This window comes from Natator depressus, chromosome 10, assembly GCF_965152275.1.
Source record: "Natator depressus isolate rNatDep1 chromosome 10, rNatDep2.hap1, whole genome shotgun sequence".
NCBI classification, from domain to species: Eukaryota; Metazoa; Chordata; order Testudines; family Cheloniidae; genus Natator; species Natator depressus.
In genome coordinates this window covers 34,715,766-34,740,755 of record NC_134243.1, presented here as the reverse complement: position 1 = coordinate 34,740,755, position 24,990 = coordinate 34,715,766, and the positions used below count along the sequence as shown (strand labels likewise).

At 51.2% G+C, this 24,990-nt stretch overlaps 1 protein-coding gene across 3 annotated transcripts in view; it reads right to left on the bottom strand.

The window, feature by feature from the left end:
* DECR2 (2,4-dienoyl-CoA reductase 2) overlaps positions 1 to 24,738 on the bottom strand; it is a 30,730-nt gene extending 5,992 nt beyond the window's left edge. The window contains exons 1-7 of one of the 3 annotated variants that reach the window (XM_074964688.1): positions 24,595 to 24,738; positions 24,131 to 24,240; positions 21,874 to 21,942; positions 20,539 to 20,590; positions 7,946 to 8,081; positions 6,750 to 6,874; positions 3,335 to 3,428 (exon numbers count right to left, since the gene is read on the bottom strand). In XM_074964688.1, the coding sequence (XP_074820789.1) occupies positions 3,335 to 3,428; positions 6,750 to 6,874; positions 7,946 to 8,081; positions 20,539 to 20,590; positions 21,874 to 21,942; positions 24,131 to 24,228 (574 nt within the window). In that variant the 5' untranslated portion in view covers positions 24,229 to 24,240; positions 24,595 to 24,738. Of the gene's footprint in view, positions 1 to 3,334; positions 3,429 to 6,749; positions 6,875 to 7,945; positions 8,082 to 20,538; positions 20,591 to 21,873; positions 21,943 to 24,130; positions 24,241 to 24,546 lie in introns of all 3 variants that reach the window. The other 2 variants (XM_074964687.1, XM_074964689.1) reach the window with 2 other exon arrangements.
* Between the last annotated feature and the right edge of the window lie 252 nt (positions 24,739 to 24,990).

The following is a 24,990-nucleotide window of genomic DNA, read 5'->3' as shown; positions in this document are numbered from 1 at the left end:
GAGTGAAATCCCTGCAAGCTGCATGGACACTTTCCAAAGACACCATAATAGAGGCTCAACTTAAATGTATACCCCAAATTACAAAACACAGTAAAAGAACTAAAAAAGAGCCACTGTGGCTTAACAACCATGTAAAAGAAGCAGTGAGAGATAAAAAGGCATCTTTTAAAAAGTGGAAAGTGAGGTAAATAGAAAGGAGCATAAACACTGCCAAATAAAATGTAAAAATGTAATAAGAAAAGCCAAAAAGGAGTTTGAAGAACAGCTAGCCAAAAACTCAAAAGGTAATAACAAAAAGTTTTTTAAGTTCATCAGAAGCAGGAAGCCGGCTAAACAACCAGTGGGGCCCCTGGACGATCGAGATACAAAAGGAGCACTTAAAAACAATAAAGTCATTGCAGAGAAACTAAATGAATTCTTTGATTCAGTCTTCACAGCTGAGGATGTTAGGGAGATTCCCAAACCTGAGCTGTCTTTTGTAGGTGACAAATCTAAGGAAATGTCACAGATTGAAGTGTCACTGGAGGAGGTTTTGGAATTAATTGAGAAACTTAACAGTAACAAGTCACCAGGACCAGATGGCATTCACCCAAGAGTTCTGAAAGAACTCAAATGTGAAATTGCGGAACTATTAAGTACGGTTTGTAAACTGTCCTTTATGTCAGCTACTGTACCCGATGACTGTAAGATACCTAATGTAACGCCAATATTTAAGAAGGGCTCTAGAGGTGATCCTGGAAATTACAGACCGGTAAGTCTAATGTCAGTACCGGGCAAATTAGCTGAAACTAGTAAAATTGTCAGACACGTAAAAGAACATAAATTGTTGGGCAAAAGTCAACATGGTTTCTGTAAAGGGAGATCATGTCTTACTAATCTATTAGAGTTCTTTGAAGGGGGTCAACAAACATGTGCACAAGGGGGATCCAGGGGACATAGTGTACTTAGATTTCCAGAAAGCCTTTGACAAGGTCCCTCACCAAAGCCTCTTATGTAAATTAAGTTGTCATGGGATAAGAGGGAAGATCCTTTCATGGACTGAGAACTGGTTAAAAGACAGGGAACAAAGGGTAGGAATAAATGGTAAATTTTCAGAATGGAGGGAGTAACTAGTGGTGTTCCCTAAGGGTCAGTCCTAGGACCAATCCTATTCAACTTATTCATAAATGATCTGGAGAAAGGGGTAAACAGTGAGGTGACAAAGTTTGAAGATTATACTAAACTGCTCAAGATAGTTAAGACCAAAGCAGACTGTGAAGAACTTCAAAAAGATCTCCAAAAACTAAGTGATTGGGCAACAAAATGGCAAATGAAATTTAATGTGGATAAATGTAAAGTAATGCACATTGGAAAAAATAACCCCAACTATACATACAATATGATGGGGGCTAATTTAGCTACAATTAATCAGGAGAAAGATCTTCGAGTCATTGTGGATAGTTCTCTGAAGACATCCATGCAGTGTGCAGCAGCAGTCAAAAAAGCAAACGGGATGTTAGGAATCATTAAAAAAAGGGATAGAGAATAAGACGGAGAATCTCTTATTGCCCTTATATAAATCCATGGTGCGCCCACATCTTGAATACTGCGTACTGATGTGGTCCCCTCATCTCAAAAAAGATATACTGACATTCGAAAAGGTTCAAAAAAGGGCAACTAAAATGATTAGGGGTTTGGAACGGGTCCCATATGAGGAGAGATTAAAGAGGCTAGGACTTTTCAGCTTGGAAAAGAGGAGACTAAGGGGGGATATGATAGAGGTCTATAAAATCATGAGTGGTGTGGAGAAAGTGGATAAGGAAAAGTTATTTACTTGTTCCCATAATATAAAAACTAGGGGCCACCAAATGAAATTAATGGGTAGCAGGTTTAAAACAAATAAAAGGAAGTTCTTCTTCACTCCGCGCACAGTCAACCTGTGGAACTCCTTACCTGAGGAGGTTGTGAAGGCTAGGACTATAACAGGGTTTAAAAGAGAACTGGATAAATTCATGGAGGTTAAGTCCATTAATGGCTATTGGCCAGGATGGGTAAGGAATGGTGTCCCTAGCCTCTGTTTGTCAGAGGGTGGAGGTGGATGGCAGGAGAGAGATCACTAGATTATTACCTGTTAAGTTCACTCCCTCTGGGGAACCTGGTATTGGCCACTGTCGGTAGACAGGATACTGGGCTGGATGGACCTTTGGTCTGACCCAGTATGGCCGTTCTTATGTTTAAAAGCAAAGGAGTGAAAGTGGTCGGGATTGACTAGCAGAGGGTCCTGTGGGTCAGGACTGAGGGGCTTAGGCAGCGCTGTGGAGGGGATGGTGTATCCAGAGCTGGAATAGCAGAGGTCTGGGGGGCAGGGGGACAGGCTGGAATAGCAGGGCTGCTGCAAGTCAGCACTGAGCACTACTGGCAGGGCCGGGGAGGGCAGATCAGGGATACGACGGGTGCTGAGCGTCTGAATGAAGCAGAGGAGTCAGAATGCACAGGACTGGGGAAGCAGCTGGCCTTCTGTAGATACCCCCTTCAAGGAGCTGTGCCTGCCTGCTGACAGAGGGCCTTTTATTGCTGCCATCTGCCAGCTGGTCCCAGCAGTCGCCCTGACAACGTGTGAGTTTGTGCTTGTGTCCCACAGGCCATGTGACTAACGTCGTCTGGCATTAACAAGCCGGGGAGACTGGCAGCATAGTGTGGTCTGCTGGACTGAGCCCGGCACAGGCCTGGATTCTAAACATAATGCTGTCACCAGCTCAATGTGACCCTGGCAAGTCACTTAGAGCAAGATCCAAAGCCCACTGAAGTCTGTGAAAATGCTCCCAGTGATTCCAGTGGGCTTTGGATTGGCCCTTAGTAATGAGTTTCTGTTAGGCTCCGATCTGCGGAAGGCTCCATCGCAGGCAGTCGGGGGTGCGTGGTGGGGGGAGGGGGAGATTGGGGGTGCACAGTCAAACCAGCTTTCATTAGTCTCCTTTCAGTTACCTTTCCTTTCTGCACAACCACGGTTTGCTGGCAGTATCCCAGAATGCATCATCCTGTGTCATCACAATTTTTCTGCAATGTCACATCCTGGAAAGCGGCAAGTACAGAGATTGCACAAGGGGGGAATAACTGGTTAAGCCACGCTAGAGAGCCAGGCTGAGTACCCCTCTTAGCCTGGTCAGGGAGGGTGCCGCAGAGCTCTGGGCTTGACTCAGCCTATCTGTACCAAGGGGAGTACTATGCAAGATCCTAGTATTGTTCTTCCAAGCCTCTCCATCAGAGGCTCTGAAAGAACCAGTAAGTCGGCTGGGCTTTGGCAGCTTGAAAAGACACAGAAAGGAACCAAATGGGTCAGGTGTGTTTACTGTACCTACAGCTGCCTTAGCCGTCCCAGCATGCACCTGGAGAGCCTGTCCTCTGTAGCTCAAAGTCGCTGTGATGTTAACTATAACCCCGCCATGGTCCTAGATAAATAAGACAGGGAGTTAGGGAACAGAGCAGCGATATCATCTGCTGGGGCAACAGGACCTGGGCATGGGATGGAACAGAGAGACTGACCAGAGAAATACCCTGAAGGCGAAACTGGTCTGGTGATGAATGGGGATTGTCTGCCCAACTCTTGTGGCTCTGCCATCTCTGCCTGGCTCTCTGAACACCTCCCTCCTTGGGATCTGCATAGGACAGCTCTCCTTCCGGGCTGTGCTGGAACATTCCAGAACAATCTGCAGCCCGTTTCTAGAAAGGTATAAGCACCCAGAGGAGGCAGGAGATGGCAGAAGATTAGAGGCCTCAAGGAAAAGTGAAGGAGCTGGAAGGATTTGGGATGAGAAAGAGAATCAGTGTTTCACTGGCTCATGTCGCCTCCCTCCATCTACTTCTCCTAAGTCAAGGTCACCCTCTCCCCAGAATTACGCACAACCCACATTTTGCAGGCAGCCACTTTCTAGAGGCCGCCCAAACCACATTCACTGTCACAGGTGAATGGCTGTGTCTGGGGAAGGTTCTGCTGCTGCGATCACTTCTGCGAGGATGGAAGGTACAGGAAAGACACGAGGAGACAGAGGTGATATAAGACGGGGCTGCCAATGAGACAAGATTAATCAGCATGATTGGCTGTGGCCTTAGCACACCAGCAGCCTAACCACTGTCAAGTATTTTGTATGCATCACGGCAAAGGAGAGTTCTAAGGAAGGGTCTGGTGGAGGAGGAGGCAGCTGCTTTGGGGGTGTTTAAGGGGAGCTCCTCCCAAGCAGGAGGGGCAGCCTGGCAGAAAGCACAAAGGGGCTTGTTGGAAAGTTTAACAAGTGGGCGATGGAGGTTGCCATCGTGGGTCCGCTGTGGGCTGAAATCAGCCTTTCGATACTGGATGAGAGATGATAGGTGGGGCGGGGCTGGGCTGAGCAGGGCCTTGGAAGTGATGGCAAGGGTTTATGTTTGATACGTTAGTGGTCTCCAAAGTGGGGTGCGCGCACCCCAGGGGGTGCGCATGACCATCCGTGGGGGTGTGTGGAAGGAGGAGCGCCGCCAAATGAGCACTGCTGGCATGGTGGCAGCAGCGCTCCGGGACCTTTGATTCTTCGGTGGCGCGCCAGCAGCAGCTCGGCTCTCCCTGCTCCGTCTTCGGCGGCACGCTGGCGGCAGCTTGCCTCTCCCTGGTCCGTCCTTGGCAGCACGCTGGCGGCAGCTCGGCTCTCCCCGCTCCGTCTTCAGGGGCATGCCGGCGGCAGCTCGGCTCTCCCTGCTCCGTCTTCGGCAGCACGCTGGCGGCAGCTCGGCTCTCCCCGCTCCGTCTTCAGGGGCACGCCGGCGGCAGCTCGGCTCTCCCCGCTCCGTCTTCAGGGGCACGCCGGCGGCAGCTCGGCTCTCCCCGCTCCGTCTTCAGGGGCACGCCAGCGGCAGCTCGGCACTCCCCGCTCCGTCTTCGGCGGCATGCCGGCGGCAGCTTGCCTCTCCCTGGTCCGTCCTCAGCAGCACGCCGGCGGCAGCTCGGCACTCCCCGCTCCGTCTTTGGCGGCACGCCGGCAGCAGCTCGGCTCTCCCCGCTCCGTCCTTCGGCGGCACACCGGCGGCAGCTCGGCACTCCCCGCTCCGTCTTCGGTGGCGCGCCGGCGGCAGCTCGGCACTCCCCGCTCCGTCTTTGGCAGTACAGTGGCGGCAGCTCAGCTCTCCCCGCTCCGTCTACGGCGGTGCGCCGGCGGCAGCTTGGCACTCCCCGCTCCGTCTACGGTGGCACAGTGGCGGCAGCTCGGCACTCCCCGCTCCGTCTACGGCGGCGCGCCGGCGGCAGCTCGGCTCTCCCCGCTCCGTCTTCAGGGGCACGCCGGCGGCAGCTCGGCACTCCCCGCTCCGTCTTCGGCGGCATGCCGGCGGCAGCTTGCCTCTCCCTGGTCCGTCCTCAGCAGCACGCCGGCGGCAGCTCGGCACTCCCCGCTCCGTCTTCGGCGGCACGCCGGCAGCAGCTCGGCTCTCCCCGCTCCGTCCTTCGGCGGCACACCGGCGGCAGCTCGGCACTCCCCGCTCCGTCTTCGGTGGCGCGCCGGCGGCAGCTCGGCACTCCCCGCTCCGTCTTTGGCAGCACAGTGGCGGCAGCTCGGCTCTCCCCGCTCCGTCTACGGTGGTGCGCCGGCGGCAGCTTGGCACTCCCCGCTCCGTCTACGGTGGCACAGTGGCGGCAGCTCGGCACTCCCCGCTCCGTCTTCGGCGGCGCGCCGGCGGCAGCTCGGCTCTCCCCGCTCCGTCTACGGCGGCACAGTGGCAGCAGCTTGGCTCTCCCCGCTCCGTCCCTTCGGCAGCACGCCAGCGGCAGCTCGGCTCTCCCCGCTCCGTCCCTTCGGCAGCACGCCAGCGGCAGCTCGGCTCTCCCCGCTCCGTCTTCAGGGGCACGCCGGCGGCAGCTCGGCTCTCCCCGCTCCGTCCTCGGCAGCACGTTGGCAGCAGCTCGGCTCTCCCCGCTCCGTCTTCGGGGGCACGCCGGCGGCAGCTCGGCTCTCCCCGCTCCGTCCTTCGGGGGCACGCCGGCGGCAGCTCGGCTCTCCCCGCTCCGTCCTTCGGGGGCACGCCGGCGGCAGCTCGGCTCTCCCCGCTCCGTCCTTCGGGGGCACGCCGGCGGCAGCTCGGCTCTCCCTGCTCCGTCTTCGGCAGCACGCCGGCAGCAGCTCTTTTTTTTTTTGATTCCCCAGAGCTGGCCCTGGGGTGTGCGCGATTCAAAAAGTTTGGAGACCCCTGTGCTAGAGAAGAGGGAGCCATGGGAGTGATGGAAAGAGAGAGGGGTGATGTGGTCAGAGCAATGGGCTAGGGAAAGGATCTTTGCAGTTGCTTTCTGAAAGGATGGATACAAGCACGTGTTCATCTTGTTTTGTCCAAGGGAAACAGGATTGGACTTCAATAGACTATCCAAAGTTAACCCTTTCTCTCTCTCTCCCTGTCCTCCACCCCCCAATCTAAACGCCTGGCAAACAGGGGGGTTCCCCCATAAAAGACTCTCTGCAGTTGAAGGGAAAGGGACTAAGGAACAGTGTGACAATTAATACGTTACATTTCAAATGCTTTCACTGTTCTCTGTGCTTTAATAAAAGGTTAAAGAGATTTTTTCAGTGGTGATTGGTACAAAGGGGGTCACTGGTGATAACATGCCCTTGAACCCCAGACCACACGGTAACTGTTTAATGCTGTAATAGCAAGCAAAGATTTTATTAATAGCTTATTCATGGTAGGACCCAAGACACACTCCTTATCAACATGACAGACTTTCCAGCAGCGCATTCCCTGGTGTAGGATGAACTTACCCGCAAGCATTTCTCATAGAGCACTTTGGAGACATTGAAGGTGCCAAGGGTGTCAATGTCAATCACTGTCTTATAGGCATTGAAGGACAAAGCACTGGCCGGGCACAGGAAATTACCAGCAGCATCTGGAGAGGGAGAGCATCCAGGGGCACAGTCAGTGGGGAGCGGGGGAGTGAGACTGCTATGATCTATTACCAGGTGGGCATAGGGTGCTGCTCCCTCCCTTCCTCTGAAGCAGGGACAGGATGTGTGTGCACGTGTACAATCCTCCTAACTGTTCACTACATAGAGAACACACGATCCACCTCAAGGCTACCAATCCAGAGCCACACTGACACAGGCTGCCCTGTGCAACTTCTAAAGGCTTCTGGCTCCTCAGTTTAGGTGAGGCACTGTAACTTGCCTTAGCTGCCCCCACTTTAGTTAGCGAAAGACATTTTTAAGAGTGCCCCTCAGGCCTCTACTGTGCTATTCAGGAAAGTCCCCAAAGTCTTACAGTGTCTGCTTTGGAGTCCCTAGCTCTCTGGGGCAGCAGAGCAGCTAGCTGCGCACAGACCTTTCAGGCAGGGATACACTTTTACATACAGTAGCTGACCATATCCCAGAACTGGGTAAAGGGCTCATTGCCCAGAGAGAAGCAGTGCCCCGGGTGCCCCCCTGGCACCACCACACCAGGGCTCTGGAGGAAGAACGCTACTGGGACAATTGGGTATCAAAGGGTTGGCTGCAATCGATTTCCAGATCAGCCAAGCAGGGGCTGCTTAAATTGCTGCTTAAGTGGGCGATACAGAACAGGATAGAGTCAAACAGAGATGAGTAGGGAACCCTGCTGGGTTGGGAATGAGGCTTGACTGCCCCCTTCCTCGCTTCATTTTCGGGCAGACAGTTGTCAGTCCGCTACCTCCATGGGACCAGTATTCCCAGCCTCTCGTGTCACTTGGCACTGCAGGCTCCCACAGGGCAGTGAGAGCATAGGAAGCTTTGCCCAGAAGAGAGCAATATTCCTTTTAGTCCAGCATCCTGTTTCCAGTGTGACCAGCGTTCAGACGTGACAGCAATGCACCCAGACATTAACAGAACACTGCCTCCGTAGGGGGGCAAATTTCTTCCCGACCCTCAGTTGGTCATGAGTTTGTTCCCTGAAACACACGGGTTTGTAAAATCCTGTCACTTCCCCCGCTTCGCAAGCAACTCACTGTTAACGAGGATGTCAATTCGTTCAAACTCTTTCACAGCCTCATCCACCGCTGCCAGGATGGTTTGGGGCTGCCGGACGTCTAGAGAAAGAGGCAGGCATCGCTGACCAGTAGCAGCCTCCAGCTTCTTGGCAGCCTGGAAAAGAGAAAGAAAGATTTTGTATGAGGGATCCCAGTCCTACCTCCTGCTGTTAGGAACCAGAAGGGAGACTCATACTCTGGCATCAGCAAAAGGACATATCAGGCAGAAGGACATGCTCCGTCCCTATCAAGACCTGGGGCAGCTGTTTGTGTCTCCCGTCATATGATTGTGTTGTTAAACAGCTGCCATGTCCCACCCCAGAAGGAGCTGCATTTTGGTGGTTGGTGAAGTGATTCTTGTATGTACTATAACCTATAAATTACTCTGTCGAGTGCGTGGGATGTTTACATCAAGGCTCTGTTGGAAAGATCACAGCAGAAACGTGCGTTCACTTCTGAGCACTGTATTACTAGAGAGATATTGACACATCAGAGGGATCCAAGAGAGAAGCAACAAAAAATAATAGAGGCTGCAGGCACTGGCTTACACTGGAGGACTGAGAGAGCTAAAATTTAAGCTTGGCTAAGCGACGCCTAATGAGGATGTGATAACAGTTGGCAGTATCTGAAGGGTGTAATGGAGAGGAATTGCTTAGGCTGGGGATGTAATTAGAAGCAATAGAATGAAACTAAGAAAAGTAAAATGTAGGCTCAATAAAAGCTTCCTAATAGTGAGATCTACCAGACTTTGGAAAAAGTCATTGCATGTGTCATTTGAACGGGAACAAAGCATGGAAGGCGATACTGCAGGATACCATCCTGCTCGGACCCTCAGGGCCGGGCTGCTAGATCTTTTAATCTCTAACTCCTCTGTTTCATTGCCAAGTAAGAGTCATCAGTGCCTCTTGAGCCACATTGACTATGGGATGTTCTTTCTGTGTTCTTTCCATCCTCCTCCCACGGATAAGTCTCCAGAGAAATCTCACAGAGAATCTCTCATAAGCCATTTACTAAAAGGCAGACTCAAAGCTCCAGCAGAAAACACAGAACTGGCACCCATTAAAAAATGCTTTCAATAGACATCATTATCATACGGGTTAGGAGGACCACACGGGGCATCTAATGGGGAAAGAGGCCAACAACCTGGAACATACATATGGCCACACTGGGTCAGACCAATGGTCCATTTAGCCCAGTATCCTGTCTTCTGACAGTGGCCAGTGCCAGGTGCTTCAGAGGGAATGAACAGAACAGGTAATCATCAAGTGATACATACCCTGTTGCCCATTCTCAGCTCAGGCAAACAGAGGTTAGGGACACTTAAGAGCACAGTTTTGCATCCCTGCCCATCCTGGCTAATAGCCATTGATGGACCTATGCTTCATGAACTTATCTAGTTCTTTTTTGAACCCTGTTATAGTCTTGGCCTTCACAACATCCCCTGGCAAAGCGTTCCACAGGCTGACTGTGCGTCGTATGAAGAAATATTTTCTTTTGTTTGTTTTAAACCTGGTGCCTATTAATTTCACCAGGTGATACAAAAAGAACAGGAGTACTTGTGGCACCTTAGAGACTAACATTTATTTGAGCATAAGCTTTCATGGGCTACAGCCCACTTCATCGGATGCAAAGAATGGACCATATACTAAGAAGATATACATATACATACAGAGAACATGAAAAAGTGGAGTAAGAGGCTAATTAATTAAGATGAGCTATTATCAGCAGGAGAAAAAAACTTTTGTAGTGATAATCAAGATGGCCCATTTAGACAGTTGACAAGAAGGTGTGAGGATACTTAACATGGGGAAATAGATTCAATAAGTGTAATGACCTAGCCACTCCCAGTCTCTAGTCAAACCCAAGTTAATGGTATCTAGTTTGCATATTAATTCAAGCTCAGCAGTTTCTCACTGGAGTCTTGTTTTGAACTTTTCTGTTGCAAAATTTCCACCTTTAAATCTGTTACGGAGTGGCCAGAGAGCTTGAAGTGTTCTCCTACTGGTTTTCAAATGTTATGATTCCTGATGTCAGATTTGTGTCCGTTTATTCTTTTGCGTAGAGACTGTCCGGTTTGGCCAATGTACATGGCAGAGGGGCATTGCTGGCACATGATGGCATATTTCACACTGGTAGATGTGCAGGTGAACGAGCGTTCTGTTATTTTCTTTGTTGGGCCTGTCCTGTAGTAGGTGACTTCTGGGTACTCTTCTGGCTCTGTCAATCTGTTTTTTTCACTTCAGCAGATGGGTATTGTAGTTTTTAAGAATGCTGGATAGAGATCTTGTAGGTGTTTGTTTCTGTCTGGGGGACTGGAGCAAATGGGGTTGTATCTTAGAGCTTGGCTGTAGACAATGGATCATGTGGTGTGTCTTGGATGGAAGCTGGAGGCATGTAGGTAAGTATAGCGATCCGTAGGTTTCCGCTATGCCTCCAGCTTCCATCCAGGACACACCACATGATCCATTGTCTAGAGCCAAGCTCTAAGATACAACCGCATTTGCTCCAATCCCTCAGACAGAGACAAACACCTACAAGATCTCTATCAAGCATTCTTAAACTATCCCCAGTGACTCCAAGATCTCTTTCTTGAGTGGTAACAGCTAATTTAGATCCCATCATTTTATATGTATAGTTGGGATTATGTTATCCAATGTGCATTACTTTGCATTTACCAAACTTAAATTACATCTTCCATTTTGTTGCCCAGTCACCGAGTTTTGAGAGATCCTTTTGTAGCTCTTCGCAGTCTGCTTCGGACTTAACTATCTTCAGTAGTTTTGTATCATCTGCAATTTTTGCCACCTCACTGTTTACCCCTTTTTCCAGATCATTTATGAATATGTTGAGCAGCACTGGTACCAGTACAGACCCCTGGGGAACATCACTATTTACCTCTTTCCATTCTGAAAAATGACCATTTATTTCTACCGTTTGTTTCCTATTTTTAACCAGTTACGGGTCCATAAGAAGATCTTCCCTCTTATCCCATGACTGCTTACTTTGCTTAAGAGCCTTTGGCAACAGAAGTTGTCAAAGGCTTTCTGAAAATCTAAGTACACTATATCCACCCTTGTCTGCATGCTTGTTGACCCCCTCAAAGAATTTTAATAGACTAGTGAGGCATGATTTCCCTTTACAAAAACCATGTTGACTCTTCCCCAACATATCATGTTCATCTCGGTGTCTGACAATTCTGTACTTTACTACAGTTCCAACCAATTTGCCTGGAGTTAGGCTTACCGGCCTGTAATTGCAGGATCACCTCTGGAAACTGAATGAAAAGAGGGTTGGTGTTTAAAATGGTTTACAGAACAAAACATTCTGCCTTTTGTATGAAGTCTTGTTATACTGCAGCATATCTAAGATCCTCCAAGAATCTCACAGATCTAAAGAGGTTCATCTCATTATTGACAGAGTTACAATATGAAGCCCCAATCCTGCCATCAAGTCTGCACAGGCACAATAAAGTCCATGCAAGCATAAAGAGTCACTATGAGAATCCAACTGCAGGACTGAGGCCTAAGTCAAGAGAATTCTTCTGCTGACCTAGCACTGCCCACATCTGGGAATAGGTCAGCATGGCGCCGTCGCTCAGAGGTGTGGATTTTTCACACCCCAGAGGGGTAGCTCTGCTGATGTAAACTCCCAGTGTAGAGCAGCCCCATTCCACTGCAAGGCAGACTTTCCTCTGAGTTGCAGCAGCCCAAAAGTAATTAACCTTGAGGTGGAAACTGAATGGCCAGTTGTGACAAGATGGGGTGCAATCGAGACCAGTGAGGGGCTGTGTCACACCCTCCCTGCAATCTTGTGTGCCTTCAATACCTTGCTGCAGTGACTCCCTGGGCCAATCACAAACAATCTTTCAGCAGGCAAGTCACGCCCTGAGCGTCTGTGGGTAACTGCAGCCTGCCAGCCACACATGGGTTACACTCTGGCTTTTACCAGCCTTAGTTACCTTTGCCAGGGGACCCCAACACACTCCCAATCCCAGATTTTCCCCCAGAAATGTATGTCTTGTACTGTCCAGCCCTCTCCTGGACAATCCAAATGTATTATGACTGGTATTCCTCTAAGGGAATAATATACAATAGCTTGTTACCTTAGAGTTACCCAGACACTTTAAGTTAAACATACTGGATTAGAATAAACAATAAAACAAATTTATTAACTAAAAAGAGAGATTTTAAGTGAGTACAAGCAACGAGGTATAAAAGTCAGAAATGGTTACAAGTAAATAAAGACAAAAACATTTCTAGTGCCTAGCTTAACAAACTGTATTAGAGTCAAAGCAAAAGTTTCTCACCACATGCTTCCAACATTAGACATGCCAACGCTCACCAATTAGTTGTGAAAGACGCCATTTCTAAGTAAAATTAAGCCTGACTCATGATTTCATGTTAGAACTCTCAGAGTCAGGCTTAATTTTACTTAGAAATTTCTATCAGCCCCCGCTGTCAGATAAGCTTCTCTGCCCCTTCCCACCTCACCCCACTGCCCTAGCTCAGCCTCCATCCCCCACCTCTTTCCACTGCCCTGGGGCGCCACTTCAATACACCTCTTCTGCCAGGGCTGTATAATGCCTCCCCGGGTAGCTGCTTGGAGCTCAGCGTCCACCAGCACCTCCTTCTCATTTCCCCAGGACAGGGGTGGCCAACCTGAGCCTGAGGAGGAGCCAGAATTTAACAATGTACATTGCCAAAGAGCCACAGTAATACGTCAGCAGCCCCCCCATCAGCTCTTCCCTCCGCCCCTGCTCCCAGGGCCTCTCGCCCACCGGCAGCCCCACCAATCAGCGCCTTACCCTCCCCACACCTCCCAATCAGCTGTTTCGTGGCATGCAGGAGGCTCTGGGGGAAGGAGGGGGAAGAGCGAGGGCATGGCAGGTTCAGAGGAGGGGGTGGAAAGGGGTGGAGTGGGGGCAGGGCCTGTGGAAGAGCCAGGGGTTGAATAGTGAGCACCCTCCGGCACATTGGAAAGTTGGCGCCTGTAGCTCCAGCCCTGGCTATGCAAGGAGCTGCATATTAACTTCTGAAGAGCCACAGATGGCCACCCCTGCCCCAGGACCTGGAGCAAGGCAAAGTTAAAATTCCATCATCTTCCTCTGCCAGTCCTGGAGGAGGGTTACCTGCAGGACAGCGGCAGGAGATGAGGCAATAATGGGCATTCATAGACTATTGGGGGGAAGTAATGTTTTGTGAAGCTCCATGTGTGATGTTCCTCCTCACTGAGCAAGTCTTTAATGTCCCTCATGTAGCTGTCTCCCCCACAAACTGTGGCACGGGACCATTTAGGAGAGACTTTTCCACACTGGTGCAAAATGTCCTGCATGGAGCTGCACACACCTTGGCAGTTATGGGAACTGGTGACTGCCATGACCTGGGCGGGCAAACGACAGGGAGTGGACCCTGCAGGTCCTGCTCCATAACCGCATAAAGGTAAGAGCTCATCGTATTATTGAGAGAGCTCCTCCAGCAGGAGCCCAAATCCTCTTCCTTTCAATAAATATGCAAGCGCAGGCAGCACTGTGTTAGTCACACACCCTCTGAGAATAGGCAGGGGGAGATCAAAAACCCGAAGGTGGACTAAAAAAACCCATGATTTAATCTTTTACAAGAATCTCATGATTTTTCGGCCAATCTTATGATTTTTCAGGTCTGATTCATGATTTCTGAACTGTTGGGGTTGGCAATGCCACAACAGCATTGCTGACCAAACTCTTCAGGTCAGGACCCCTCCTCCAGAGTCCAACAGCTGCTTCTTTTGTCTTCTCAGGTGCAAAGAGTGAGATGGACAGGGAGAGAGAGGAGGGGTCTCTTGGAGTGTTTGTCCCTCTTTTTTATAGTGTCAGTTCCTCTCTGAAAAGCATTTCCAGCTGAGAACCAAGAGACGGGCTGGTGGAGGAAGGAGATCTCATGCTGTTTCTCTGCTAACATCCAGATCTCTTTGTCCCTGCCCCCCGTTTCTTACCAAACAAACAAACCAATGGCCACTTCATAGGTGATGGACCAACAGCTTTGTTGACACCTGACTGCAGCATCAGCTTGCCCTTTGTCTCAGAGAAACTGGTTTAGCCACTTCCCAGACTTATCTGGGAAACACAGGTCAGCCATAATGTCAACTTATGTTCATAAAATTTATGCATGTTACTCATCAGCAAGTTATGAGTTTTCAGATGATACCTCCCAAGGCGTGCCTTGTACAAAGATCATTACAATAGCGTGTGACTACAAGGGCACAGTCTGTCACACCACTGGCATGATTGGACTCCATCACCCCACACATGGCTACTGCGCCAGTGGGAACAGGGGAAGAAGGGGAAAGAACAAATGATCGATGGGCACAGCCAGGGAGCGCAGGCAACCAAGAGAGCAGCAAGGCTGGGAGGCCCCAACAAGCTGTGTGATGGCGTGGGGAAGCAGAGCCTGTGTCCCGGCCCTGCCAGAGCTGCAGCCAATGACGAGAAGAAAGGCAGGGCTTTTGGAGGCTGAGCAGCCCTCTGACAGCAGGGAGCCTCTCCCCCTCCTCCCCACTGCCCCAAGTCACCGATGTGCTGCGGTGGAGCCGCCTGGGTGTGACATGACATGCTCCTGCCCAGCCCCAATTTCCACCTTTCCGGGGTGGGGGCGGGGAAGGAAGGAAGAAGGGGAAGCCCCTGTCTGATGGCTGCCTGCCCCACTGAGCCGCCTACAGGGGAGGAGCAGTCAATCAGGGCTGCTGCTGCAGAAGGGCAGTGGAGCTTCCCCTCCCCGCCATGAGCTAGCTGAGGAGCGGTAAGAGCCACTCTCCTGTGAGCAGCAGGACTAGTTTCCTTTCCCCCTCTCCCCCACCCCCAGCACCTGCCTGGGAATGGGTAGGGGAACCAACTGCAGTCCCCCAAGGCCTGGGAGAGGTGGGTGAGGAACCCAGGAGAAGGAGAGATGAGACAGGGCAGAACTAATTCCTGAGCATTGGCAGATGGGAAAGACTGGTTTCCCCTACAATTAAGGATACTCTGGCTTTCTGCTTTTCACCATAATCAATAAGGTTCTGAGCAGAGGGGGAGGGCCAAGGGCCTAGTTTGAGTAGAGTGAAAGGTCTGGATGAGGGGGGCCTGAGCTGGTGTGTGTGTGAGGAGGGTGGCGGGGGGGCAATGTGGTACTTGGCTGAGGGGCCCTTAACTTCAGTCAGTATCTCCCTTCACATCCAGAGTGACTCTGCCCCTCCCCCCGCTACAGATTTATGAGGTCATCACTGCCTCACCCCATACCCTTCTCTCATGTCTCATTCAACCCTGAAGGCTCTTTGCCCCACCATTTCCAGATTTCCTGCAGCAGCTCCTGAGCAGAGTGATCTCTTCCCCAATCAATGTGTCTTTCTCTCTATCCCTCTCTCCCACCACCACCACTTCTCTCTTCTCTGCCCCCCAGGACACATGGCAGGGCTGGGTTGGGAGACTGCCCAGGGCTGGAGTCCACCAGTCTTCGCTCTCCCACACTCCTGGGGATGGGGCCAGTTCCAGGAGTGAAGGAGGAAATCCCTAAAGGACAGTTTGGGGCCCCCACATTTATGACTTATGTCCCTGATGCTCAGGCCAGGTACTATGGCCCCAGCCTCTCCCTGCTCCAGCCCCCCGCTGGGGGACAGATCCCACAGGGCACGTACAGCACACGGCTGCTGGAAAGCTAGCAAGGTGCTGGCGGACCACAGACAGCCAGGCTGCCCTTGACCTACATGCCGCCTCCCACGGAGGAGCCGCAGCTTTGTCAGAGCCCCACATGCTACTGCTGCTGAGGGGAAAACCCAGGTGGTGATTCCCAGCCCCTGTCCCATGGAAGAATACCAGGGACCTGGAGCCAGTGAGCATCGGGCAGGCAGGGAAACAAGGAGGGGGACAGGGCCTGTGTGCTTATCAGCTGCAGCAACATCACGATACCCCTCACCCCTCCCACATGAGCGGGGTGAGAACGGCCAACACCCCCTGGCCTGGGGAGGTAGGGTTTGTGACTTTCAGGATTTTCTTTTTACTTGTTGGTCTTTCCACCCTCCCACGCAGCGTCAAACAATTAAGTGCAAATCAGAATGGGCTGATGCATGGCCATTACTTGCCGTGTTGCCAACTCTTGCAATTTTAGCACAAGTTTCACAACATTTGGTGTTTCTCTTCAAGCCCCAGCTCCTAGAGTCAGGTGATTTCATGAGACTCTCAGCTTTTATTACATAAATAAATTACAAGGAAGTTTCTAGCCCTCACAATTGCAGAGAAAAGTTTGAAAATGTAACCTAGTGGCCCCTAAAGACTCAGACCCCAAAAGGCAAATACAAGAAGGAAACAATTTATTATTTTTAAAAATCTTGTAGGATTTTTTTTTATCCCAACTCATGATTTTTCAAGTGCTTGGGGTTTGCAATCCTGCATCTTAATCAGCCCAACAGTCACACAGATTCACTCTCCAGTTTCTATCTGGATCTTTGTTCCATTTCAGTGAATTCTACACAGGGTGAAGCGGATGCTGGTTTACATCTGATGCTCTGCTGTTACTTTATGAATCTACATGGAAATCAGCAACTCACAATTGGAGGCTTTGATTTAATTGAAATAAAACAAACAAAGCTCAATTGAACAAAGTCATTCAGTTTAGGGCATCTTCCTCATGCGTAGTCAAGTCTAAGGGTATGTCTACACTGGCAGAGTTACAGCACCGCTCTGAGAGCGCTGAAGGGAAACCGCTGTTGTGTGTTCACACTGTCAGCTGCCTGCGCAACAGCATGTTCACACTTGCTCACTTTCAGCAGTATTTGGAGCGGTGCATTCTGGGAAGTTATCCCACAGAGCATCTCTTCCTCTTCTGCCGCTAAGAGTTGTGGGAAGGTGGAGGGGGTCGCGGGGCATCCTGGGTCCTGCCCCAATGCCCCGTGATGCATTGCTTCGCATCCCAGCAATCCCTGTGCTTCCGTCCACATTTGGCGCCATCTTTCAACGCTTTGTGTACTGCGCACTCTGTTTCTCTGGGCTGCAGGAATGGATCCCAAACTATTGACCAGTGTGACATTCTGTACCTCAGGGGAACACGCAGCACCCCCATGTTCATCCTTATAATATGACTGTGTGGTATCTAATGCAAAGTTTGTCATGTCAGGTGTCTTCAGAAGGCTCATGATGCACTGAGCGCTGTTGTTATAGTAATGTAATAGTAATTGTTGTTATAGTAATGTTATAGGTTGTAATTTCATGTATATAGTTATGAGGCTGAGAATGTGTCCTCATGGCTTAAAGCAAGCCCAGGCAAAAACTCTCCAAAAGCAGAGGGGCAGTTCAAACCTCATCAGGGCATGTATGGGACAAACCCAGCTCAGCCTCACAGGAACAAAGGACACTGGCCTAGGCAACAACAAAAGATCTACTGGACTCCCAAGTGAGTCACCTCTCTTCCTTTGGTCAGTTTGGGACTGCGATGAGGTAATGACTCTGAAGGGGGTGGGCAAAACCAAGAGGGAAGAAAGAACATGATAAAAGGGAGAGACGTTTGCCATGCTCTTCCTCTCTCTTCCCCCTCCATCTACAGACATTACCACCAAGCGACTGAAGCGCTGATCAAAGGGGAGAGCCTGGCTGAAGGGCAACCAGCCAGCCTGTGGTGAGAAGCATCTAAGTTTGTAAGGGCATTGAAAGTGTTAAGCTCACCTTAGAATGTGTTTTGCTTTTATTTCATTTGACCAAATCTGACTTCTTGTGTTTTGACTTATGATCACTTAAAATCTATCTTTGTAGTTAATAAATCTGTTTGTTCATTCTACCTGAAGCAGTGTGTTTGGTCTGAAACATGTCAGACTCCCCTTGGGATAACAAACCTGGTACATATCAATTTCTTTTTAAATTGACAAACTCATATAAGCTTGCAGTGTCCAGCAGGCATAACTGGACACTGCAAGATGGAGGTTCCTAGGATTGTGTCTGGGACTGGAGATATTGGCTAGTTTCATTCCGTTGCACAATCCTAGGAGCAGCTTACATGTTAGAAGCTGTGCATGAACAGCCCAGGAGTGGGGGTTCTCACAGCAGAGCAGAGTAAGGCTGGCTCCCAGAATCAAGGATTGGAGTGATCTAGCAAACCATCGGTACAGGTAACACCAGAAGCGAACGTCTGCTGCTCGTTCTGACAAACATGTCATGAGTGGCAGTGGAGTTATTCCTTAAACTACAAAGGCAAGAGGAGTGTGACATTGATCTCGCCACATGTACTAGCTACAACATGAGATTGCTTATGGCATTCACGGAGGTGCTGACCACAGTGGAAAGCCACTTTTGGGCTTGGGAAACAAGCAATGAGTGGTGGGATCACATCGTCTGGGATGACGAGCAGCGGCTGAAGAACTTTCGGATCAGGAAAGCCACATTCGTGGGACTGTGTGATGAGCTCACCCCAACCCTGCGGCGCAAGGACACAAGAATGAGAGCTGCCTTGCCTTTGAAGAAGCGCATGGCAATTGCACTGTGGAAGCTGGCTATTCCAGACTGCTACCGATCATTCCTGTCCTTACATTTTCCACAGGATATGTTCACTATGGAAGACATCTCGATGCTGACGGTGAGCAGGGAATCAAGGGAGGGTCTTCTTCAAGACTGTGGCTTCCACCCTGACCTTTATGCGGCTTGCCTGTGTGCAGCAATGTTCCACCCCTCTCACCCCGTGACAGCAGAGTGGTGCAGGAAAGTTACCATTAATGGGGCAAGAAACAAAGCAGCTCTGCCAAAGAATCTGTGGCAGTGGATTGCCCAGTATCTCCATGAGAGTTTCCTGGAGATCTGAAGCAGATTCCCACAAAGTGAGGGAGTCAATCAACAGCCTGTTCTGCTGCTCAGACTAGGCATGTGGTGGTATGCGCATCATACAAACACAAGCCTGCTTTCTGCAACCCTCCTGCCCCCAACAACTCACTTCAGCGATTCCCAAAATCAAATCCACTTACCAGGGGCCTCCTCTCCAGTTTGCACTTCGCCAAGATCCGACTGCTGTGACTGGCTAGGCTCCTCTGGGGTAGAAAAGAGCTTCTGGCTGCCTGCATCTCTGACCTCCATGTCGTCCTCTGCCTCTGGGTCCTCCTCCCAATTCACATCCTCATCCAAGATTTTCTCCTCCTGGCTCGGTCCACCCAAGTATCCATAGTGGCCTTTGCAGTGGAGGTGGGGTTGCCACTGAGTATCACGTCCAGCTCTTTGTAGAACCGGCAGCTCATGGACGCAGCACCAGAGCGGCAGTTTGCCTCCCAATCCTTGTGGTAGGTGTTCAGCAACTCCTTCACTTTGACCCTGCACTGCAGTGTGTCCCGGTCATGGCCCTTTTCTGTCATGCATTGTGAAATCTGTCCAAAGGTATCATAATTCCTATGGCTGGAGCACAGCTGTGACTGCACTGCCTCGTCTCCCCAAATGCTGATGAGGTCCAGCAGCTCAGCATTGCTCCAAGAGGGGGATCACCTGGTGCATGGAGCAGGCATGGCCACCTGGAAAGATGTGCTGAGACCACTGCACACATCACCGAGCAAACAGGAAGGGGACTTTCAAATTTCCAAAGGAATTTACAGGGTAGGGATGACGTTTGATCTCCTGAGGGCAGGGCAGTAGAGTTCAAACCGACGATCAGAGGGGCAAGAATAGGCATTGTGGGACACCTCCTGGGGGCCAATCACAGAGCTGTAATCGACCAGGGTGTCTACACTGGCACCGCAGCGCTGTACCCTCAGCGCAGAAACCTGTACGCCTCTTGTCAGGGTGTTTTTTTTACAGCGCTGCAACTGCGTAGTTTCTGCGCACTAAGTGGCTTGGTAGTGTATACACCTCAGGAGTTAAAACACAGAAGGCTGCTATACTACGCAGAAACTTACCAGTGTAGACAGGGCCTAAGAGGCCTTTTTCTTTCTCTACTTTCTAGAATGTCATTCTTTTTACCTCCCTTTTAATCATGCACAAAACAACAACATGTAGTGACTGGAAAAACCCTGCTAGGACCCAGGTAGTCCATCCTCTGGAGCCAATACAGGATTAGTCCCTACACTGAACTCAGTCCCATTTCCAGCTCTGCCACTGGTTTAACTTCCTTCCATGCCTCAGTTGCTTCATCTGTAAAATGGGGATTATGATACTGGGACACCCCCCCCCCCCCCCGTTTTGTAAAGCACTTTGAAATCTATGGATGAAAATCACTAGGTAAGAGCTGGGTGGTGTTATTACAATTGATTTTTCCAGTGCTCCATCCAGTCATGCTGTAAATAACTCAAGCACTGAAACTTCCACCACTACCCTTGGAAAACTAATCCAAAATGCAACAGATCTCACCAAGAGGCGTTCTGAGCTCAGCCTTCTCCTAATACTCCTTGTCATACCCCCTCAGCTCACTGGTTATCTTTCAGATACTGAGGTGCCTGGAACGGACCATACTCCTCAAGACACACATGGAGAGGAAAGACGGTGGAGTTCATTAGGTGTTTAGTACCACCATGCCTTACTGCCCCATCGTATCCTGGTCTCTGAAATATGCAAAAATGGTCTTGGACCTCGCAGCCTCTGCCCAACCAGACTCCCATCTACTCACCTCAGCTACTCTCTGCAAGTTCCTGCTGGCAATGATTGTACGGCAGCCATGCCTGCAAAGAAACCCCAATGGGGACACTGAATGCCTCGTACAGATCGCACTCAGCTCATCTACCCCAAAATCTTTACAGAGATTAATTGTCACACCCACAGTGGCTTAGTAAACCTGAAACTGAACTCCGCCACAGGAATGCCTAGGAATTTCTCACCCCACAGTGCTTTCAGGGGAAGGAGACAGGGTGAGCTCACTTCTCTTTTCTATAGTGTTTGAGAGCAGGTGGTATTATCCATGACGTGCCTTCCGCTCTCCACAGTGGGCACCTGGCAAAGGTAAGTTGGCTCCCTCTTTCTCTCGGAAAGATCTAGTCTAGCTCAGACAGAAGTTATAGGCAGGAATCGCTGGGTGATGACTTCTGGCCTGGGTTATGCAGGTCAGACTATATGATCAGAATGCTCTCTTCTGGTCCTAAAATCTATGCATCAGTAACAGTGCTTAGGGGATTCATCATCCGAAGAAAAGTACAACAGGAAATTGTAGTGAAGAGAGCCCGACAGGGCTCAGCATGGGAGCAAATTCAGAGTGTTCAATCCATAGTGTGCTCAGGTTAAATTCAATCCGAGTTAGAAGGCTATTACAAATGTTACCATTTGTTATTCTGGAGAGCAACCAGATTACAGAATGAACTGTCCAGAAAGCACGGAGGGGAACGGCCAGCAATGATGGACATTCATCAGAATTTAATTTAGCACCAACATTATGTTCAGTGCACAAAAGTAAAAAGATTTAAACAAGTCAGATGGTTAACATGACCAGGAAAGTCTCTCTCTGCATTTGATACAATCTAATGGGCAGGATCTGAAAGACAGGACTGGAAGACAAGCATTCCTCCAATCATCCATCCAGCTAATGTGATGGATCCTCTCTGGACTGGCTATACATATCAGAATATACAAAGGATACAGCACAGATACCATGGAGTGATTTTACTTTATGTTTTTAAAGATAATATTTTCTATGAAAATATATGAGCACTAACTGTTTGAACACGAAAAACTGTGCTGGAAATCACAAGAGAATAGCCTCTCTCAATAGATTTTGGCATGTACAAAGCTAGCTGGGATCCAGTAGCAAAATGAAAAGTCATGAAAATAAAAGTTAGGCTTTTCCAAAGGGTGAGTTCAGGAATCAGACAAAAGTTATACTTAGGGAAATACTTGTTTTCTCTGGGCTGGTTCAGCTAAACAATGAATAGAGGAAGCTGGGGAATATGAAAGTAGAGGAAGCAGATGGGGTGGGCTGGGAACAAAACTATCATGGAAGATCAGAGATCCATACCTCATGAAAACCTCCGCTACCCGGAATCCAATCCCAGAGCCGCCTCCAGTGATGAATGCAGCTTTGCCCCTGTTGGCAGAGGAAGTAAAGCCATTCAAAACCAAACTCTCATGCATGGAATTCATCTAGATGTTTCCCTGCCTCAGTCATGGAGGGCAACAATTCTGATCAAAGCCAAAGACACAGCAATGACGGGAAGTGCATGCACAGCAATCTCACGGAAGCAACAAGTACCCTACCCCTGGAGTGAGACAGTGGGCTGTTGGCATGGGGGCTGCTTTAGGAAGCAGATCAGATACTAGCACACACCATGTTAAAGTATAGCATGCTTGGGATACTTAGTCCCAGACTCCGAATGTAGGAGTCAGTTTAGAGAGACTCCTGAGGTTGAATCTACTGAAGCAGCGATGTCCATCTGCTATAGCAGGGGCGGGCAAACTTTCTGGCCTGAGGGCCGCATCGGGTTTCCAAAATTGTATGGAGGGCCAGTTAGGAAAGGCTGTGCCTCCCCAAACAGCCAGGCATGGCCCGGCTCCCGCCCCCTATCCGACCCCCCCTGCTTCTCGCCCCTCACGGCCCCCCTGGACTTCTGCCCCATCCAAGCCCCCCTGTTCCCTGATGGTCCCCCGGGACCCCTGTCCCATCCACCCGCCCCGCTCTCTGTCCCCTAACCGCCCCCAGACCTCCCGTCCCTAACTGCCCCCAGCCGCCCCATCCAACCCCTCTCCTTCCTGACTGACCCCTCCCGGACCCCTGCCCCACGCAACCACCCCTTCTCCCTGTCCCGACTGCCCCCTGCCACCCCATCCAACCCCTCCTCTCATTCCTGACTGCCCCCCCCCCAGGACCCCTGCACCCATTCAACCCCCCTGTTCCCCACCCTCTGACTGCCCCAACCCCTATCCACACCCACGGCCCCTGACGACCCCCCGAACTCCCCTGCCCTCTATCCAACCCCCCCATTCCCTTACCATGCTGCCTGGAGCACCGGTGGCTGGCGGTGCTACAGCCGCACTGCCCAGCTGGAGCCAGCCATGCACCGCGCAGCACAGAGCACCAGGTCAGGCCAGGCTCTGCAACCCCGCCGCCCAGAACATTGCACCGGCGGCGCAGTGAGCTGAGGCTGTGGGGGAGGGGGGAACAGCAGGGGAGGGGCCAGGGGCGAACGTCCCGGGCCAGGAGCTCAGGGGCCAGGCAGGAGGGTACCATGGGCTGGATGTGGCCCGCAGACTGTAGTTTGCCCACCTCTGTGCTACAGCAATCTGTCTGTCTGCAGAAACCCTTCCATCGAGGGGGCAGTCTCACTGATGACACAGTACTTTAAAATCTACAAATGGGGAAGTTAATCCAAATTCTAGGGGCTGAATAACATTAGGAATCTGAATCTATATGTGCTAAGAGAAGAATAATTAAATCTCATGCTTCAAGGTATGAGCTGACCACCAGAGGTGACAGAAAGAACATCCCTTCCCACATATGAAGCACTGCACAGTAGGCTAGATGTCTTTAGCTATATGAGTGGAGGGGTCAACTTTTTCTGAAGCATAAATTTAGATCATAATATCTGTGCAACAGAAACCTGTAGACAGAGCAGTCCCTTGGGTAGGGTGAATCAGGACGACCGCTCTGGGCCCCGTGCCTCATTTCCGCCCCGGCCCCGTATCCCACTAAGGACGGCCCTGCCTGTAGTGTATAAGCTACCCTATTTATATAGGGCAGAAACATGGCCTAATGGATAGAGCACTGGACTGGGACTCAGGAGACCTGGATTCTATCATGATTTTGCCACTAGCCAGCTGAGTCATTTTGTGAGAGTCACTTCATCCTGTGCCTCAGTTTCCCCATTAGTAAAAATGGAGATAATGATATTGACCACCTTTGTAAAGAGCTTTGAGATCTACTGATGAATAGCACTAGATATTAATTTATTACCACATGTGAAGGACCACACACTCATGTGCTGAACAAATAAAGAGAATCATGTTGGCAATGGCCAGAAGCACACTACTGGATCTAATGGACCAGTGGCCAGCTGTGATAACACAAATCCCACATTCATAAATAATAAGACAATTCCTGTCAGGGGCCCCCAGAAAGCACCCTCCCCCGCTTTTCAAGCTGAAAGGCGTGAGGCAGGGTTGTTAGGGTACACGGGACAGGGACAAAGTGCAGATAACCACTGGCTAGCACAGGTCATGGGCCAGAGAACAGCTAGGACGTTTGGGGCCCAGAAATAGCCGCTTCGCCCTGCACTCACTTGAGGATATCCGGGCTAAAGAGGTAGGAATAGTCCTGGAGACAGTCATCTGTGTCAACGTCCGGCGGCGGCTGGCAAGCGGAGCCGGGCTGGGACATGGCTTCCCTGCACTGCAACGGAGCGAGACAGGGTCAGGCACAAGCCACGAGCTCGACAGCGGCAGCCGCCGGGGAGAGCGCCCCGAGCCAGCGCGGCCCGCCTGCATGTCCAACCTGCTCTCCCGTGCGCCGCCCGCAGGGACCCGCTCCCACCCACGGCCGGCCCATGCCAGCCTGCCCCAGCCTCGGCCGCCCGCCCGGTCCAGCCCAGAGTCACGGTGAGAGGCTCTCCGAGGGCCGGGGGCACTCCCTGGGGCGCGCACCCCCAGCAAAGGGCTCCCGGGGCCGGGGCACGGGGCAGCCCTGCTCGGGACGCACCTCGCACCCGCAGTGAGCGGCTCAGCCGGAACTCGGTCTCCTTCTCACCTCCAGGGCACAGCGCCTGCGCCGCGGCGGGCTCCGCGCGGGGCACGCCGGGATTTGTAGTCCATCCAGGGTATTCTGGGGCTCGTATGCCCGCTGGGGCCCCCTGCCGCGTCAGGGTGTTTCTCGAGGTGCATGCGCACTGCTCGCCTTGCTGTGGGTGGGGGGGCGGCGGCTGGGCTGTCTGCGGGAGCCCGCTCCCGCGAGCCGTGCGGGGAAGCGGGGCGCAGCCCCCGCCTCAGGGGCGCACGGCGTAGCGTCCCCGGGCCGGCCCCGAGCGTGGTGGAAGGACCCAGCCACGAACGCTACCGCCCAGGCTGCCAGGCCGGGCGGACGCTCATGGCTAGTGTCTGACGCCCGCCTCCCGCCGGGACTGAGCAGAGAGCCCGCCCCCTCCCG